Source organism: Sphaeramia orbicularis, chromosome 19 (genome assembly GCF_902148855.1).
Source record: "Sphaeramia orbicularis chromosome 19, fSphaOr1.1, whole genome shotgun sequence".
Classification (NCBI taxonomy): domain Eukaryota; kingdom Metazoa; phylum Chordata; class Actinopteri; order Kurtiformes; family Apogonidae; genus Sphaeramia; species Sphaeramia orbicularis.
The window spans coordinates 36029069-36048247 of NC_043975.1; the positions used below are offsets into that span (position 1 = coordinate 36029069).

Sequence of the window (19179 nt, forward strand, 5' to 3'; positions counted from 1 at the left end):
TAATAATAATAATCTTTATTTATATAGCACTTTTCATACATTAAAAACTGTAGCACACAGTGCTTTACATATCAGTTTAAAAATCAGTACTGCCCCCCACCCACACCCACCCACTCACCCGCACACACGCACACACACACACACACATATACATGCAAACCCACAAGCTCACACATACTTAAGAAGACTGACTGAGCACGGGTAGACCAGAACAAAAATGTACAAATAAAAGTAAAACATCAATTTAGGAGGCGCTGCCTCAGGGAGCCATCCGCACCAGGATGCAGCCGCCGACCCCGGCGACCAGGCACCAGCAACACAGCCCCGCATCCCAACTAGTGGGAGAGGGCCAACTGGGACCCCCACCCACCAGAAAGGAGCGGACCCCAGTGAGAGAAGGCGCCGCCACAGCCCCCGGAGTCCACAGCCGCCCCCCGGCATGGAGGGCTCCCTCTGATGAAACACCGGAGAATAAGAAACATTAAAAAGATATAAAAATATTATTCGGTCGCGTGACCTCAAATTCCCGTCTGCTTGGTCTCAAAAGGGGGACACAGAAAGAACGTCATCGAAATGTGAGAAAGAAATGGGGGTGGATGGTTTGTTTGTACAGAAATGTGGCGTGTTCTCCAAAGCCGATCTGATCGGCCCGTGGCACTTTACAGGTTGTTTTCGTAAAGCCGATTTAATCGGCCCATGGCACTGAAAGTGTTAAGTGAGGCCATGTTTTCATTTTACCTTTGAACCCTGTGACTTTTGACCAAAAGCTTTTGAGCCTCAAACGTCTCCAGAAGTGTTTAACATGTCAAGTGGACATCATCAAACAGGTGCATAGCCTCATGAGATGATGACTACGCCTATTAGTCCTCCTCCAGATTATGTCAAAGGTTAAGCCCTTAAAGGACTTAACTGTTTGCTAGTTCTTTGCTGTTCACATCTGCTGCAAAAGCCAATACAACAGAGTCTGTGTGATTTCAGATTTACATACTGTACATCTATAGCATTGGCTGAAGTTTTAGGTCACACTTCAGCTCTGATGTTTTTGCGGGGTTGTAATCAGTATAAGTAATTATTTCTCTTTATTCAGATATAGGGAGAATACATAGGTAATACAGTATGTGGGCAGTAAGAACACAAAAACATCTGAACTAAATGGCTTCATCGAGCAAAACAGTATTTGGAGTGATTTCTGTTCTCAGTAGCCCGAATAATAAAAGAGATTTGATATGTTTTGAATGAGACCACCACAAGATTAGTGAAGTCAGTGTCATTATCTTAAAGAGGTCAAGACCTGCCAAGTGCAAAGGGAGGTCATATGAAATACCTGGGTAATGAGTTCTCCTCTAGAAAAAGAGAAAGCATATTTATGTCCAATATAACCTCAATATCAATATCAATATGGTCATGAGTTTTGGGTCATGACCGAAAGGACAAGATCCCGGATACAAGCGGTCGAAATGAGTTTCCTCCGTCGGGTGGCTGGGCGCACCCTTAGGGATAGGGTGAGGAGCTCAGTCACCAGGGAGGAGCTCGGAGTAGAGCCGCTGCTCCTCCGCGTCGAGAGGGGCCAGCTGAGGTGGCTCGGGCATCTGTTTCGGATGCCTCCTGGACGCCTCCCTGGGGAGGTGTTCCGGGCATGTCCCACCGGGAGGAGACCTCGGGGAAGACCCAGGACACGTTGGAGAGACTATGTCTCTCGGCTGGCCTGGGAACGCCTCGGGATCCCCCCGGAAGAGCTGGAGGAGGTGTCTGGGGAGAGGGAAGTCTGGGCATCCCTGCTTAGACTGTTACCCCCGCGACCCGGCCCCGGATAAGCGGAAGAGAATGGATGGATGGATGGATGGATGGATGGATGGATGGATAACCTCAATAAAAATCAACCTATTGGTGGCCTAAGACTTGTGCAGCACTGTCCTTTTGCTGCATTTTGTACTTATTTTGAATGTTTAATCTGAATTTATTTTTAATTTTCCTGTTGAATTGAAGTTGTTTGTTTGTTCAGATACTGAACATCCTAATTTTACCCTAATATCTCCTGTGTTGAAAAGTAAAAATGACTGCTAGTGCTTCACCCACAGTTTAGAACTTTTCTGTAAATGCAAAGGCGATGGATGGATGGATGGATGGATGGATGGATGGATGGATGGATGGATGGATGGATACATACTTTGTCTGTTCCAAGTAAAAACAGAAATTTCTTTTTTAGTTGGAACAGTAGCTTCAAAGGCCATTCAGCGTGGCCTCGTCTCTTTGATAAAATATTTTTTAACCTTGCTAATAACTTTAAGAGGGTTTATTGGGAAGTATTTGAAAGACAGAGTTGACAGAATACAAAGCACATAACAAAACAGACACAAGGAATCCAAATGTCTGTACTGACTTACCCCTTTATAGGACGCTCATAGAAATATAGATGTTGTTAGAGGACATAACAAGACTATTACTTTTGTGAAAGTTTTCAAAAAATTTTGTTATGTAGAAAATCTTAAGAAGTTAACATATTTGGTTCCTTTCCTGTAAGTGGCAAAAAAATAAATACAAATCCAAGAAGTAAATATAAAAAATACAAAAAAAAAAACACGTCAGGTGAAAGGAACATGTATTTTAGAACATTAGAACATCACTTTTAGAGCATTAGAACAACATAAGTGCTGATCCAGACCCCTGTCCACATCCACATTATCCCTTTGAACATCATTCCTTACATTAGTACCATTACTTCATGGTACCTAACAAAGCAGGTACACTCACTGTTCATGCAGAGGTGGACCTTACAGACCCTGTAGACCACATTGGACCTGAGATTGTTGACTCACTGTCTTGTAATGTGTGTGGAAATGACCAAAAATAGTCTCTTGCCTAATAAAGGCTTAAGTAATGAGGCTTTTTATGACATGGTTAGCTTTGCCAGTGATAGTTCCACAGTCCCATCCTCTCACTGTCCTCACCTTCTCTTGTGTCCATTCGTCATTCAGGGCTTCTTTCGGAGAAGCATCCAGAAGAACATGGTGTACACTTGTCACCGGGAGAAGAACTGCATCATCAACAAAGTCACCCGCAATCGCTGCCAGTACTGTCGACTGCAGAAGTGCCTGGAAGTCGGAATGTCCAAGGAGTGTGAGTAGAAAAATCCATACTACCCATAGTTCCCCTCTGCTTGTACGGGGCTCTTGGGGCCGAACACAGATCTCATCATAGTTATTTAATTCCGGAGGGGTGACTTGATGGTTTCCAGTGTTAGGAAGCCACAGTTTTGGTTAACAGCTACCACACAGATCAGCTTTGGCAGCGTTATTCATTTTCTCGTTGTAATTATCACCCTGTTTCATTGGAGGTTTTATCACATTCTGCTATTAGTGGAAACCCCATCCTATATAAGCACAGTAAAAATGTCTCCCACTGCCTCATCCTACCGATACTTTCTAAGTACGACCTTTGAGTTTTCAGTTGAGTTTTTTTTTTTTTTTTTGGAGAATATTCTGTGAAAATGTGAGACAAAGGGCAGCCATGATGCAGAGTGGCAGTAACAGTCAGGGTGTCGCCAGGCTTGGCAGCCCTCTGTGATGAATATGTTCTCACCTGCCGAGAGTGAAAGAGCAGGCGTCTGCTCCCATCATTGCACCCCGGGGGCTGTGTGAACATACACACTCAGAGACACACACACATACACACAGGCAATCAAACTTGATAAAGTAATTGGTAGAGGTGTGAGCACAGGGAACTCTGAGGCCAGCAGCGTGTGTGTGTGTGTGTGTGTATGTGTGTGTGTTTTCTGTCTCAGGCTGATCACTTGTTTTATACACCGACAAAAACACTCACTATCAGTTTCCGTATTGGCAGAATGTGCTTATGTGGGATATGTTTGTACTGATATAAACTAATAAATAATTGGACATACTTTGAGTGTTGTGCGTAAGTCCAAAGCCTCTGTTCCATCTTGTCTTTGCCACGTTATAATGACCACACAAATAACTGGAGTATACCAGACAGAAAGCACAGAAGAGCAGAATTCCATAAAATAATAGCCCCACAGAGAATTTCGTATATGCTATTGGGCACGTATGTGATATGAGTGTAGCACGTCAGTATTTATGTCAAACGTTTCTAGTTTCTACTTTATGTCATGACAACAGTGGTCACACTATGCACTGACTGATGCCTGTAGAAGTCATATTTTAAATACAGTGAACATATTCCTTATATTTCAACAAAGTGACTGAGGAATGAGTGTCTTGCCATCACAACTATGTAAGAGCCCCTAATGTAAAGGTGCCTTTGGATTTATACACAGTACGATGTATCTGAAAAGGCACAGGCTGATGCAGGGTGTCCTTTTCCTTCTACAGGCACACACCTGTTAAAACACACATGCATACTGTACATGCTCTGTTGCTCCGTCTCCCTCTCAGCCTCCTGTCTTCCCAGTGCTATTTACCTCATCTTTTCTGCTACAGTGAGTGCAGGGAGCTCTCCCCATGCCACAGCACTGTGGCCTACAGTAAAAGAAGTTATCCTCTGAGCTCCTTACCTTTGAATGGGGCCATTAATCATGGTTAGAAAGACCACAGCAGCTAGCTCTTTTGCACACACACACACACACACACACACACACACACACACACACACACACACAGGAACATGCTGCTCTGTTTAGTGGGATAAACTGGACTAGGAGAGCCATCTAGTGGTAAAAAAGCTGCACTGTAGTGAATTGTTAGAAAACTGTGAGTAGTCCACTGTCTGACCGGCCTATATTTACTTGGTTTTGGGTGAAAAATCAGAATTCAGCTCGTGGGTTGCGGTCATTTTGTGCTGCATGTGCAGATTGCCACCTCTTATGTCCTCAGCAGTGACTTTGGATAGTGAAACTGGTCTGGACTGGCAAGGAAGGAGAGGCCGGCCATCTGGGGCCGGCAGGGGGTCTCTGTCTCTCTGTCTCTGCCTCACATGCACACAGATTAAGAGACAGGAATGCTCTGCTTCTGTACACACACACACACACACACACACACACACACCGCTTATGCATATACAATGTGACAAACACAAATTGGTGTGAATAAGAAACACTTAAACAGAAGTACAGTGGGACAGCTCCACTTAAAGTGCCGCACACTGTCTGTCACACATACACACATGTACATGAAGGGTGGGCCCCCCCCTCCTAGCGCCGGGGGGGGTCTCAGTGACCTTGTGTCTGCCGGCAGACAGCTCCAGATGACAGTGCCAGGCCCGATGCCAGGTGGCAATGCCAAGCAAGACGGAGTCAGGAGGAGGAGGAAGAGGAAGAGGGTACACAAGAAACAGCTCTAAGTCCTAGATTCATATCAGCCTGCTTGACAGTGCATGAAACAAAGGAAAAGAAGATTCTGTAAAAGAGCTAATAATGTTAGCATGATATCATTTAATTGCTTATTGTCAAATCATTGTACTATGTTTCAAGGCTGATTTTGGCTTTTTCCTGAACAAACCTCACAGTTGTATGTTGTTTTAACCCATGAAGAAGAGATCCAACAACACAAAAATAACACAATTCACAAAGCAGAAACACAACTGTAATCTGTGATTTCAGGATTTAGTTTTTATTTTGAAAGCCAGTGTACATTTGTGAAAACATAAAAGATGGAACACTAGCAAAACTGTGGAACTGCTTACATAATATAAACGTATTTAATAGAGGTTTGAAATTATGGAACAGAACCAGCGCTGTTCTCATGTGACATTTTCTAACAGACCGTAGTGTTTTTATCATCAGTATTATATCTGTATCTTAATACAGTGCATCTGGTATTTATTTATATTGTTTATTGTCATGTAGTCTCTTAAGCCCATGTCACCATGGTAATGCTATGTGATGCTTATATCCACATTCACATGCTGTACATCCATGTGACCAGAAGAACGTCAACTAAAAGCTCAACAAAACCAATTGTTGTACAAGAGAAAACAACTCAAACAAGCATTCATCTAAAATAAGCTAACAGTCTCAGACCAGCAAATGTCATGAATAATTTCATAAAACAGACAAACTTTGCACCGTTAAGCTAACACTAAACAGATCCAACAGTATAAGGATTTTGTCTCTACAGTTAAAACTCACTGAGCAAAAATAAAGGTCTCATTATTAAGCGAAGGTTCTGAATTTTGTCTTACCTTCAGTATTTTATGATCATAACTTGGTTTTACATAAGTGAAGCTTCTGCAGTCGGCTGATCCATTGTGTTAGAGTTTGATGTCTTATTCAGCACGACAATATATAATCTTAAGATACTATTTAAAAAAAAAAAAAAAGAACTTAAAGGATGAAATGTTTATTCAACATCATTATATGAATGACTGAAACTAAGTAAAACAACAGTGTTTTCGTGTAGCTGTAGACCAGGGCTGTCAAACTCATTTTAGTTCAGGTTCTACATTCAGCCCAATATAACTTCAAGTGGGCCAGACCGGTAAATAACAGTGAAAAAAGTAAAATTACAGTATGAAAGTGTTTACATCTACAAAGTTTCCTTTTAATATGTAAATAACATGAAGAATCTGAAATTTTTAAAGAAAAAGAAGTGCAATTTTAACAATATTCTGCTTCAGTTTATCGTTTACACATTAGCATTATAACTTACAGATATTGCAGAATATTGTTAGAATTGTACTTACTACGCTTAAGACGTTTCAGGTGGTTCATATTTCTGTGGATTATTCACATTTTGTGCCAAAGGATAGTTTGTCATTTTTTTCATTTTCATGTAATTTCACTTTTTTACACTAAAACAAAGAGAAAAATTTGGAGTTGTCATTATTTATAGGCTTTTATATTATTTTACTAACCCTCTTGAGATCATATTGGTCTGAATGTGGAAACTGAACCAAAATTATTTTGACATCCAACAATTTTGACATTGTTAATATATTCAGCGTCATTTTTAGATTTCACAAATCCATCCCATGGGCTGGATTTGGCCCACAGGCCATATGTTTGACACCTGTGCTGTAGACAGATGGCATAAAATGCATGTAATGATAATAATATTTAGCATGATATCATTTTTCAAAGGCCATTATTATATTTTCAGTCACCCGTACAGTTGAACAGTCATTTATAAAAGGGAAAGTCATATTAAAAGGTTAAACTGATTATATTCAAGTCTTTTTGTGCATCAGACACAATCTGAAAGTGTGTTTAATGGCTGTGAGTTCATCCACACTATCCCTCCCTTCGATCATTACCTCCCTCTTTCTTTTTTTTTTGTCTAGCTCACAACCCAATCGCCCACACGTTCTTCAAGGAAAGTGTTACTCAGCGATAGAAAAAGTAATAAAAGTAAAATAAGATGAAGCACAGAATGATGGAGAATAACAGGAGGGGAGGATAAGATCAGCCTGAAAGACAGGATGGAGAAGAAAGATGAAGGCTGGAGAGAGGAAAGGGTATTGAAGCCAATGTGAGCGAGAATGAAAATCTAGAGTTGAGAGAGTGGGGTTGGGAGGGAGTGGGAGTGGGGTTGGGATGAGAGAGGCTGGAGGACAGGGAGAGGGAGAAAGTTTCATCACTGTCGTCGGTGGCTCTGCGCTGCGAGCAGCAGCAGCACAGGGAACATTGACATTTTTATCTTTCCATTGAATTTAATCTGTGTGATGGACGAGCTGCCAGCGCTTTAATTTTCCTCACACGAATTATCCCTGTCTGCCCACCTCTCTGTGTCGCATACACACACACACACACACACACAAATACACAGACACACTAACAGAAATTGTCTATTAACTGCACACTGCAGCTGAAATCCACCATGAGCGCAAATGATTGAGTGATGGCTCTTTGTGTGTGTATGTATATGTGTGTGCGCGTGCGCGTGTGTGCGTTGTCACAGTATTCTGTACACGTTACACACCGCCTCTTGTAAATCATATTTATGCAATGAACACGTAACCGCAAACAATCCAGGATGCAAGTTCCGCCATTAGCATTCATATTCTCATAATACATTTTGAAAGATGCATTGCTTGAAGTTCACATACACACAACCAGCAAATACACATCCATCCCCCCACACACACAATAAAAAAGAAAGGCAGTATTTCTTTCGTTTGCGCTCCCCTGCCACAGCCCCCCCCACCCCCAAGTTATTGCATGTGGCAATTCGCCATGACAGATCGCCAGTCTTGCCTAATAGTTCTTTAATGACTTCATTAAATTGTGTTGTGCGGCTTATGATTGTGCTGCCAATTTGTCAGCCCGCGTAATGTCTGGGCGCTAGGGATGCCCCACTTTTATTTGTGAATTAATTGGACATCATCTGTGTTGGACCCCTCTAACCCTTCCCCTCCCCTCATGGCACACAGGACACAGGTTCAGAACCAGCACCACAAGCCCACCACCCCAAATCTGTTCACTTTACAACAGCTTAATGTAACTGAACTCAAAATCTAACGTTTCTGCCAGTTGAGTCTGAACTGACTCTAGAGAGGAAATGGAGATGGAAGTATTCCGCCTAAAAACTGTACCATCATCACACCTCTGATGAGTCACTCTTTTTGCGTCTCCTGTGTTGTTTAGGCGACTATAGTTACACCACCTCATCAGTTACTTGTATAAACCTGGTAAATAATGCAGTACTGGGCTCTATTTGCACAGCAGGGTCTTCTACTTTTCTTGTTGTGGTGAACAATGTTTAGGAATAACGGCGCAGCATCAGACCTCCAGCCCCTCCTTCCTCCCTCCTCCATGTTCTCCCAGGCAGGGAGGCCTGTCTGAGGCTGATGAATGAGCAGCAGCGCTGACTAGTGCATCCCTCCCTGGCCCCGGGCCAGGGCCCTCTGTCACACACACTGATCTCCCATCAGCCTGAGCGTTCTCGCCCTTAATGGTGAAGGTTAGGATTAAGACAAGAAAAATCTGATCTTAGGTCAGCGGCGAGGGGGAACTCGGGTAGCTGGAGGGGAAGCAGAGACGGGAGAACCGATAGAGATGAGATTAGGAAGGAGGAATAATTCAGAGCAGGAGGAAGGAGAGAATTTGGGAAAGAGGGCGAGATAGTGAGCATAGGTGAGACTGTAACAAACAGAGGATAACAGAAAACGTGTTGTAAATCTGAGAGAGAGAGGGAGAGAGCGGGAAAGCTGGAAGGTTTTTTCCGGTATGGGCTCAGCAGCCGAGCCCTTTTAAAACCATTAGAGGCAGGATATTTGTCATATTATGTTATTAGATTAGCCGGGACCCCTAATGAAAGCTGTGGCAATTTGTCAGCCTTATGGATAGCTCCATCCCCCACCTCTATTTATCAACTGGCACCCCATCTCAGCCAACCCCCCCCAGCCTTAACTCACACACATACACAACCCAGTCAGAGCTAAACTGCACCCCAGTGTGGATAGGAGGCTGTAATGGGATTCCAATGCTAAACACTCTGCCTGGTGTTTTTTGTCATTTGGGGTACACACACTGTTCTCAGCTAGATCGCCCAGAGGGAAACGACATTGGATTATTTCAAGGGTTGTTTTTTTTTTTGTTTTTTTTCCCCTCCCTCCATTACCATAGCCCTTCACTGCGACGGGGCTGTCTCACAACATTTATCTTAAAGCATCGGATAAGAGACGCTATGCTGTGGCTGCTGCTGCTGTTTCCTTCCTCCATGATCACTCTGCCTCTGATCTGATCTCAGTTCACCTTGAGCTGGTGATAATATAATAATAATAATAATAAAATACAGTTTGCAGAGTTGGGAGTATTTTCCTCCACTTTTTTTTCTGTACACATTTAATTGGGTAATGAAGACTAACCATCTAATTAGGGACCTATTTACCTAAAGTAATTGGACACCTCTCTTATGAAATATCACTAATGTCTGTATCAATAGAGCCTCGTAGACCCATTCAGAATGTCTGGTGCATGTATTAATCCCCTCTGTCCCTCTGTTTAGCGGTGAGAAATGATCGGAACAAGAAGAAGAAGGATGAGAAGAAGCAGGAGTGCACGGAGAGCTACGTACTGAGTCCTGACACGGAGCAGATGATCGACAGGGTTCGGAAGGCTCACCAGGACACGTTCCCGTCTCTGTGCCAGCTCGGCAAATACACTACGGTCAGTAACACCACACCGACCTCCTGCCTTTGTTCACCTTCAGTAAATCTACCTGCAGATATGATTGAAAAACTGGTTCTGATTTGAATGTATGAGCATTAAGCTTCTGCCTAAGCCTATTCAGTTTTTGTTGACTTAAAGTTTAGCCTCATTGTTTGTATTTTCTGTTATGGATGATGACTGAATAAACATAAACCTGAACCTGAACCAGATATCTAAAAGTCTGCCCCCTCCCTCCAGTCTAACAGCTCAGAGCGACGTGTTTCCTTGGACGTCGACCTGTGGGACAAGTTCAGCGAACTCTCCACCAAGTGCATCATAAAGACGGTGGAGTTTGCGAAGCAGCTGCCCGGCTTCACCACGCTGAGCATCGCCGACCAGATCACCCTGCTCAAAGCCGCCTGTCTCGACATCCTGGTAGGAACAGAGACCCCCGCTTTGTTTAACCCAGTTTGGTTTGGCACACGTGTCAGCCGTGACCGACCCGCGCTGTCCCTCCCTCCCGTCCACAGATACTGCGGATTTGTACACGCTACACACCTGAGCAAGACACCATGACCTTCTCAGACGGACTCACGTTAAACAGAACCCAGATGCACAACGCCGGCTTTGGCCCCCTCACCGACCTAGTCTTTGCTTTTGCCAACCAGCTCCTTCCTCTGGAGATGGATGACGCAGAGACGGGACTGCTTAGCGCCATCTGTTTGCTGTGTGGAGGTACAACAAGTCATTAACACACACATCAGAGCGGACCTTTTCACACTCAGGCTGCGTTCTGAGTCACATACCAGACACTAGATGCTATTTTCTACAGTAGCCTACAGTGCAGTGTGTTGTATGAGAACACAGCAAACTACTTAGTCATCTGACCACCAGGGTTATCACCATGGATACAGTTACACAGCAACTTTTGACAGACATATGCAGAGGTTTTTGCTCTGTTTTTATAGAAATCTCCATGATTTGCTGTTATTGTCTCGCATTAACGTGGTTTTTTAGCTGTTTTTAATGTTTTTCATTTCATTTCACTCATGGTTGTGCATTTCATCAGCAGACATTCAATAATCATCAGGTGAACAAACTTTTACACACCCATGCTCGAAAAGGAGCAGGATGAAGAAAATCTTTTATTTCCTGCCCCCTTCTAAATAATAACAGCCTTAATGGTTAGTTATATACAACTAGCTATAAAGTCACACTGTATAAAGTCAGACAAACAAAGGGAAATAAATACATAAATACATCCAAAGATAATACAAAATGAATACAAAACCAAGTGCAAAACTACATGTACAGGAAGTACAAAACAAAAAAAAAACAGGTAAATACATACCTAATGAAATTATGCAAAACAATTACGATACCAGACCAAAATAAGTAAATAAATATGTCACAAGATGCAAAACAAATACAAAGCAAAATATAAAAACTTGTAACTGTTGAAATAATCTCATTGTTCTGTCTTTATACACTTTTTTCAGTTGGAATATGTTTTTACAGTCCTTCAGCTCATTATAAAGAAAATTCCAGAGTTGATCACCAACCACTGATTTACACATCTGCTTCAAAGTTGTCCGTGCACACTGGTGTTTGAAATGACCTTTCCTTCTATGCTCTTCATTCTCTGAAGTGAAGACAAATCTTTTTTGGAATTTAGCTGGTTTTAAACTGTTGTAACTGTTGGTGGGATTTGTGTGACTAACACCACCTATATTTCTATTTAATGTATAAATATTTAAATCCAACCTGCTGTTAGACAAAGAAGATGAGTGTAATGCATTGTGGGATTTAGCACGTCATGCAGATTGTTGAAGTGCTATGCTAATGTGTCCAGTGCTGTTTACATCCAGGCATTTAGAGCAGGATTTTCCGATTTGTCACATACTACATACTCATTACGTGCTATAATAAGCAGTATGACTTTGACATTCTTTAGTATTCTGTTTTTCAACAAACGGGACACAATGTGACCTCCATCTGGGCCTCTGTGTGTGTTCATTGAGCTCCACCTAGTGGTTAACTCTGACCATTACAGCTGACTGGAAGCGTGTGTTTGGTGTCTTTGTCCAACAGATCGTCAGGACTTAGAAGAGGCGGAGAAGGTGGACGTCCTGCAAGAGCCCCTTCTGGAGGCGCTGAAGATTTATGTGAGGAAGAGGAGGCCCCACAAACCACACATGTTTCCCAAGATGCTGATGAAGATCACTGATCTGAGGAGCATCAGTGCTAAAGGTCTGTTACACACACGAGTCAGCGCCTGGTGTGTGTTGTGTGTAAAGATGAACCAACCGGTGTGGATGAAACCAGGGTGTAAATGACAGTGTACTGTTGTTGCGTCACATTTTGGGGTTTTTTCTGTATGTACGTCGTCATGGATCATGTGGTTCATCTTGTGTCCATCGTAGATGAAGTCAGCTCGTCACTAACTCACTTTAATTAAAACGGTCTCGGATTCATATTCTTACTATTAAGAATTCCAAAGGGGAATTACATGATTTTTGAATGTTTCTGTCTCATCTGACTGTGTTTACTGTAACAGAACTGTCAGTTTTCATCCCAGAATGCACAAACATACAGTCATTTTTCATCGTCTTAGTCAGAAATCTCAGATTCAACATTTATGTATTTTATTGTATTTACTCAAAGGGCCTAATTTTCCTTTTTTTGTAAAACCTAAAGTGTTTTTAATCCATTTAACAGAACAATAGAAACACAATCAGAATACATCATCATTTACAGGCCATCACTGTTTATCATTTCACATTAACATTGCACTGATTTAGCTTTCAGTCATCATTTTTCTTATTGATAGAATAAATAATTAAAACCATTGAGTCCGCTCACTGATACTGAAGGCCTGATATGTTTTGGACTTTCTGATCTAAACACCTGGTATCTGTAGTGTAGTGTGTGTTTATTTTGTTATAGGGCAACTAGATGAATACACCCTGTTTTGTGTGAGCTCTGTGGGTAAAAAGTATCGACCTCTTCATCTTAAAGTTTGCACCTGCATCCAGTATCTATCAGTATTCATTGTGTGGGTTTACGCTGCTGGAGTGTGAGTGTGCGTTTGGTACGTGATCGTTCTTCACAGTGGGGGCCCACAGTGTTCTCGTCCTTGGTGTGGACGTTGAATATATGCTGTGACAGTCTTCATCTCAGCGGCCGATAGGCTATGAGCCAATGTGAAGGCCCTGTGTCCGTCATCGTCTTCATTAGCAATTTCTAACGTTAGCTCCTCTCTGGTGAAACTACTTGTAAGATTAATTTCAAATTTTATATGTAGTTTCCTTGAGACAATGTCTACAAAGTTTGTTCATAGTTTTAAGATCTTGTGATTTTTACATTTTTGACAGATTTTTTGAAATATTAAAAATGTGCCTTTACTCATAATAGGCCATATTTGGATGGTTTATAACATGGAAATGGTTACAAATGTCAATATAGCTATAATTGAGCACTGATAGACGTCATATATGGACTTTCATTTAATTAGTTGAATTATCCTCCAGTCAAAGTACCACCCACTCCTGTATCTAGACCACAGGACTCGAATGCCGCATTTCCAATTCGTTGGACCAGCTCGACTCAACTCGGGTACCAGATACTTTTCCTGGAGGCCGTTTCCATTACAGGATACTACCAACTTTAGAGTACCTGGACGTCATAGTGACGCAACGCGTAACTTCTGTGACATCTCCTCAGAGAGTTGGTGATAAGCTCACTCATTGCGTGTTGCCCAGTCAAGGTCACACGGAATTTTTTTGTCGGCTACCAAGGACAGAAATGTCTGAACCTCCTCGACCGACCACAGTGTAGTTTTGCGGGCTGCCATCATGTGCATTAACCTACCGGTAAATTTACTGTAAACTTCTGAATCTGTGTTTTTAAAGATGGCAGGTCGCACACTGATGATGCAATGACGCAGAGACAACTCTCTGACCAATCAGTGGTCTGCAGTGTTTACACGACACGTTTTAGTATCTCTTCACCTGTTTTGGAACCTCGGCCGAGCAGATACCAATAAACTAGGACCGGGTACCAGATTCCAGGTTCTTTTACATAACGGAAACACTAAAAGGTCGAGTCGAGTCGAGTCATGCTGGTACTGCGTAGTGGAAACGCGGCATTACATAGAAACAGAACCTGACAACCTCCCAAATTGAACTTGTTATTGATTCTTGATAGAACTGACACAGACACAGGGCCAGTGCTCCTATGTTTATAACTTGTGTGTTTGTTTTTACAGGAGCCGAGCGCGTCATCACCCTGAAGATGGAGATCCCCGGCTCCATGCCCCCCCTTATCCAGGAGATGTTGGAGAACTCAGAAGGTCTGGAGAGTGGAGCAGCGGGGGGCCGGGCCTCGGGCGCCCCCCCAGGCAGCTGCAGCCCCAGTCTGTCCCCCAGCTCTGCCCAAAGCAGTCCAGCCACACAATCACCGTAGTAACGGCGCTCCTCTGCTCTGTCTTTTCCTCTCGTTGCTCTCTGTCCCCTTCCTCGATGGTCTACAGAGGGGGGGGTGAAGGAGGGGGGGAGCTTTGACCCTGACTGCTGAATAAGAGGAGACTCACACAAACCCCACCTCCTGATCTGCTCTCCCTCACTCTGGAACACTGTCCTGAGGTGAGGGTCCAGGGCAGGGCGGGGCCTCAGGACTTCTCTGAGAGACTACCCCATCAACACTGCTGACTCCTCCTCCCCCTCTCCTCCTCCCCCCTTGACTCTCCTCTCCACTGCTTCTCCACCGCTCTCCAACAGACTGATGCAAATGAATCTGGATGTAGCCGGGTCACTAGAGCAGTGGAGACCAGCTTTGACTGGAGTGAGACTGTGTGTGTTGGGGGGGGACACCGAGGGACAGATATGTGGACGGGGACGATGCAAACAGACTTGACAAACACCAGACACTTTTTTTGTTGTACTCCGAGGCAGACTGCAAGCTTGGGACTTGTCAGAAGACCTCTCCCCTCCTCAAAGACTCGGGTCTTCTTCTTTTTCCAACTTCAAAGAACAGATTTCGTACAAAAGATATATAAATATATATAGAAAAGTTAAGGAACTGTTGTGATTGACGTGTCCAGAAGAGAATGGCAGGTTGAAATGAGGACATGTTTTCTGAGATTAGAAATTGTCGTACTCCTTCACTGTTTGAATCTTTTCATACCCATCGAGAGTATTGAGAGAGACGTTTCAGTTTTATCACATTTGTACATTATTCTAATTAACAAAAAGCAAAAGACGTTGAGATTTCTCTCCAGTGCATACACGCGTTACATACACACACAAATGTGCACAGAAAACAAGTCGCAATGAATATCACCTTCTATTCCAGGTTGGATTTGTTTTCCCTTTTTTTTTTTTTTGAAAAATGATTGTATGAACATGGTTGTATGATATGGTCACAGGTCCTTTCAAGAAATCAAATTAATGAAGATTCATTATTAAGGTGTATTTTAAGTAGCCTTTGAGTTTGTGTATATAAGCTGTATTCATTTCTTTAAAACTATGAAGAGTTTTAGGCTTCACCTGATTTTTTTTTTTTTTTTTTTTTTAAAGATTACCTTTTATGTGATTTGTTTATAGGTTTGTGATTCAAGAAAAAGACATTTTGAGCACATTTACTGAAGGAAGTTCTTTCATGTTTTGTGTCCTACTAAATACTGAACAGGCCTTTAACCAATCACTGGCTGTTCAGAATGTGGCTTTCACAGACTATTTCAACCTCCTCCTCTTCCTCCCCTACACTTTTTAAGACATGTTTTTGAATACAGTAGATAACAAAGTAGCACTCCAGTCGGGGCATAGCTTTTTTTGGCCATGTAGCAGAACAAGATGGTGTTTCTGGGGAAAGCATTAAAAAAAGAAAAAAAAAAAGGTGAGCCGGATGCTGTTCGTAGCCCGCTACAGCTACGGCGGCTCGGCTTTAAAGAGCGTTTTAAAATGTGAAGAATGGTGTACATACACACTGTAATAAACACAAGTGATTTTTGTCAATAGTCTCTAAATGGATAATGGATCATATAACGTGGAAGGGAAAAGACTAGAGTGTAGTGATCCCTCTACTCTGTCAGTGGTCAGGCAAGTGAAGGTCCCAAATGTGTGATGTCTGTCATCCAAGTCCTCACGACCCCCCTTCGTCCCCTCCTGTCCCCACCCTGGCAACCTGTGGTAAAAACCAATATGTGACTTTTTTGCCGGATCCGGAGCAACCTCACACCCTGTGACTCACTTTTACGCCAAAACGCCTTCACCGTTAACACGCATCTCTCGTCTAGACCGTCATTACTGTACACACGCCAATGTCTCAGGAAGGAATCATTGTGTGTGCCTGGCCTGTTTCTTTGTATTTGTTCTGTGCTGCACCCCTCGAACCCCCTCCTCTTCACAGATGCACATGTTCCACACACGTACACACACTTCTGCTACTGAGCCCCTGTATGTTTCTTTAATCACTCGACTTCAGTTCTAGACCAGGACTCGTGCAGAGAGAGACGCCGACCCTGACGAAATCCTGCAACTGTAACGATGTAGGATGCCAGAGTGGGAGTCTCTCCTGAGTCGCATTCGTTCATGTTTTTTTTTTTGTTTGTTTTTTTTGTACGGTCAAAAGCTGCTTTCATCATTTAGGACTTTATCTGTCCAGAAAGGCGCACAACTTTTCCCTCCACAGCTGATCTGGAATAGCAACAGACACAACGTCAGTTTGAGAAGTATGAAATATGTTGCAATTTTGTCAAGATTATCAAGCGACTTTGGAAAAAAAAAGACAAAACAACAAAAAAATAAAAATAAAACCAACATTTAATAATTATTATGTGTGTTTGTGTTGTTTATACAGTATGTGTAATTTCATTATTGCAGGGAAAAACAGAAGGAAGACACATGTTGGAAGTCTTGAACCTCCCAGTTTTTATGTTAAAGACACATGATCATCAGATATTTGTTAATACTTGTATTATTTTAACTCACTGACATTTGACCTTTACCTAATTCATCACTCAGAAAAATACGTATTCATGCAGGGGTTTCCCTACCATTATATATTATAAGGTTTAGGTACAGCACCAAAGCCATTTCAGAAAGCATCTGAGCAAAATTAATGTGGCAAGGATCAAAACTCAATAACTCTCCCCTGATCCACTTTTGAGTACTTTTTTTCTCTGTATTATCTGTTTTAGCTTTTCCACATTTTTATTTTAATATAAGGTGATAATGGTTTGAAATAATGTGACATTACAGAACTTAAATTGAAAAATGTCACAACAGTGTGCCTAACTGTTGTACAAACTTAATGAAAATTCTGACGAGTATTTCTTTCACAAGCACGGTAAGTATAATGGTTGAAACAGCATGATTAAAGGTCAAACAAGATAAATAATAGAGTAATATTAACCATGACCATCCCTAAACACTCTGAAAATGGAGGGAAAATCATAGATAGACTTTATTGATCCTAATCTTAATGATGTTGGTTATCTTCCTGTTAAATCTTACTTGATGGCTCAGGGACACAGATCTGCTTCTGACTCATATTAGGAATATCGCAGATTTATTTAACCCTCAGCCACCACAAATGATCTGACAGCACCCCTGGGCTCTGATGCTTTTTTGCAGAATGGTGACATAACACACTGGAAATGTATTATGCATTATAACCTACTAACAAAGTGTAATTAGCAGCAAGTAGACTGGCCAAATCTAAATGATCTAAATTGGCCATAGGTGTTGATGTGAGAATGAATGGTTGTCTGTATACGCCATAGATTAAGTGGTTCAGAAAATGAATGAATGAATGTCTAAAGTCAGGAAAAACAGGTGTCCACATGAGCTGAAAGTGTCAACAAGTGAGACAGTTATTCTTTATGCTGAGGGTGTTGTGTACCTGTAGCAGACTGTACCCAGCTGTGATGAACCTAGTGGGAGGCTTCACAATTCCGTTTTTCTGTTTCAGAGTCAAACATGTACAAGAGCTTCAAAGTAAATGTTCCACACTGTGATAAATCCTACAGTTGAAATGAAAAATATCAGCACCAGGGAACTTATCTGGGCTCCATAGGAATACAATCGAAATTCTACTAAAATACTTTAAATATATATAATGAGAAAAGGGATTGATAATAAGTTTCATCATCTACATAATTTTAATGATTGAGTTTCTCTAGTTTTCTAATTTACTTTATCTTTGTATCAAAACAGCCATTTTATGACTACATGAAGGTGATATAATTCCATATAAGATCATGAATTATTCACTTGGCATTTAGACATTTATTTATTTCATCAAAACATCCAAAGGCAGCAAAAATCTGTTTCAGACCACTTCAGGGTTTTCCCAATGGACACCTGTGTTCTGTTAAGGTGTAAGAGTTTTTCAGAGGAGAAATTCTCTGCCGTTTCAGAGCCAAAAATGAGAGGAAATTATATGAAGTTAAACAAATTTAAACACTAAAACATACAGCTCTGTTTGAGAAAACATTAGTGATGTAACATGATGATGATGTAACAATGGTGCTGAAATCTAATACCGGTACCTAGATGTTTCTTGAGTAAAAAAACTATTAATAAATGCATTAGAGAAGTGATTCAAAGGGATACAATTTGTAAGCCAGCTTCCATCTTTTTTTGAAGTAATTTATATTCTAATGAGGAATGGGAAAGGTATGGTTATTACCAAGGAAGTTTTTTATTTCGAATAAAGAGAGAGGTATCTTTAAAACTGTTACACAGGTGTTATCCAACTAATTAAGCTCTGATTAAGTATAAGATCAGTGTCGACCCTTTTTGATCATTTTGTCATAATTCAGATGAAACATTAACTCATTTGTTTTGGGAATGTGCCTTTTGTCAAATTTTTTGGTGTGATATCAATCTTTTTTTTTTTAAATAGAAAACTGGATATTTCTTTTAACTTCAACATTGAACATATTTTATTTGGTTTCTTTATTACTGATTTGCCTGTTCGGAAATTGTTTATTCTTAATCTCATTTCCTTATTAGCCAAATTTCATATACATACAAGTAAATTTGCCAGTCAGAAACCCAGCTTTGTGGTCTTTAAATCTTATTTGAAATCCTATCTAGACACACTTAACTTTTGCA

At 41.5% G+C, this 19179-nt stretch overlaps 1 protein-coding gene across 5 annotated transcripts in view; it reads left to right on the forward strand.

Annotated features, from left to right (window-relative positions):
- The window catches only part of raraa (retinoic acid receptor, alpha a), a 196719-nt gene extending 179828 nt beyond the window's left edge, over positions 1-16891 (forward strand). For all 5 annotated transcript variants that reach the window (XM_030121478.1, XM_030121479.1, XM_030121482.1 and 2 more), the window contains 6 exons: positions 2976-3117; positions 9918-10078; positions 10319-10495; positions 10591-10795; positions 12152-12310; positions 14328-16891. In XM_030121478.1, coding sequence (XP_029977338.1) covers positions 2976-3117; positions 9918-10078; positions 10319-10495; positions 10591-10795; positions 12152-12310; positions 14328-14524 — 1041 coding nt within the window. In that variant the 3' untranslated portion in view covers positions 14525-16891. The remainder of the gene's footprint in view (positions 1-2975; positions 3118-9917; positions 10079-10318; positions 10496-10590; positions 10796-12151; positions 12311-14327) is intronic.
- The last annotated feature ends 2288 nt before the right edge of the window (positions 16892-19179 follow it).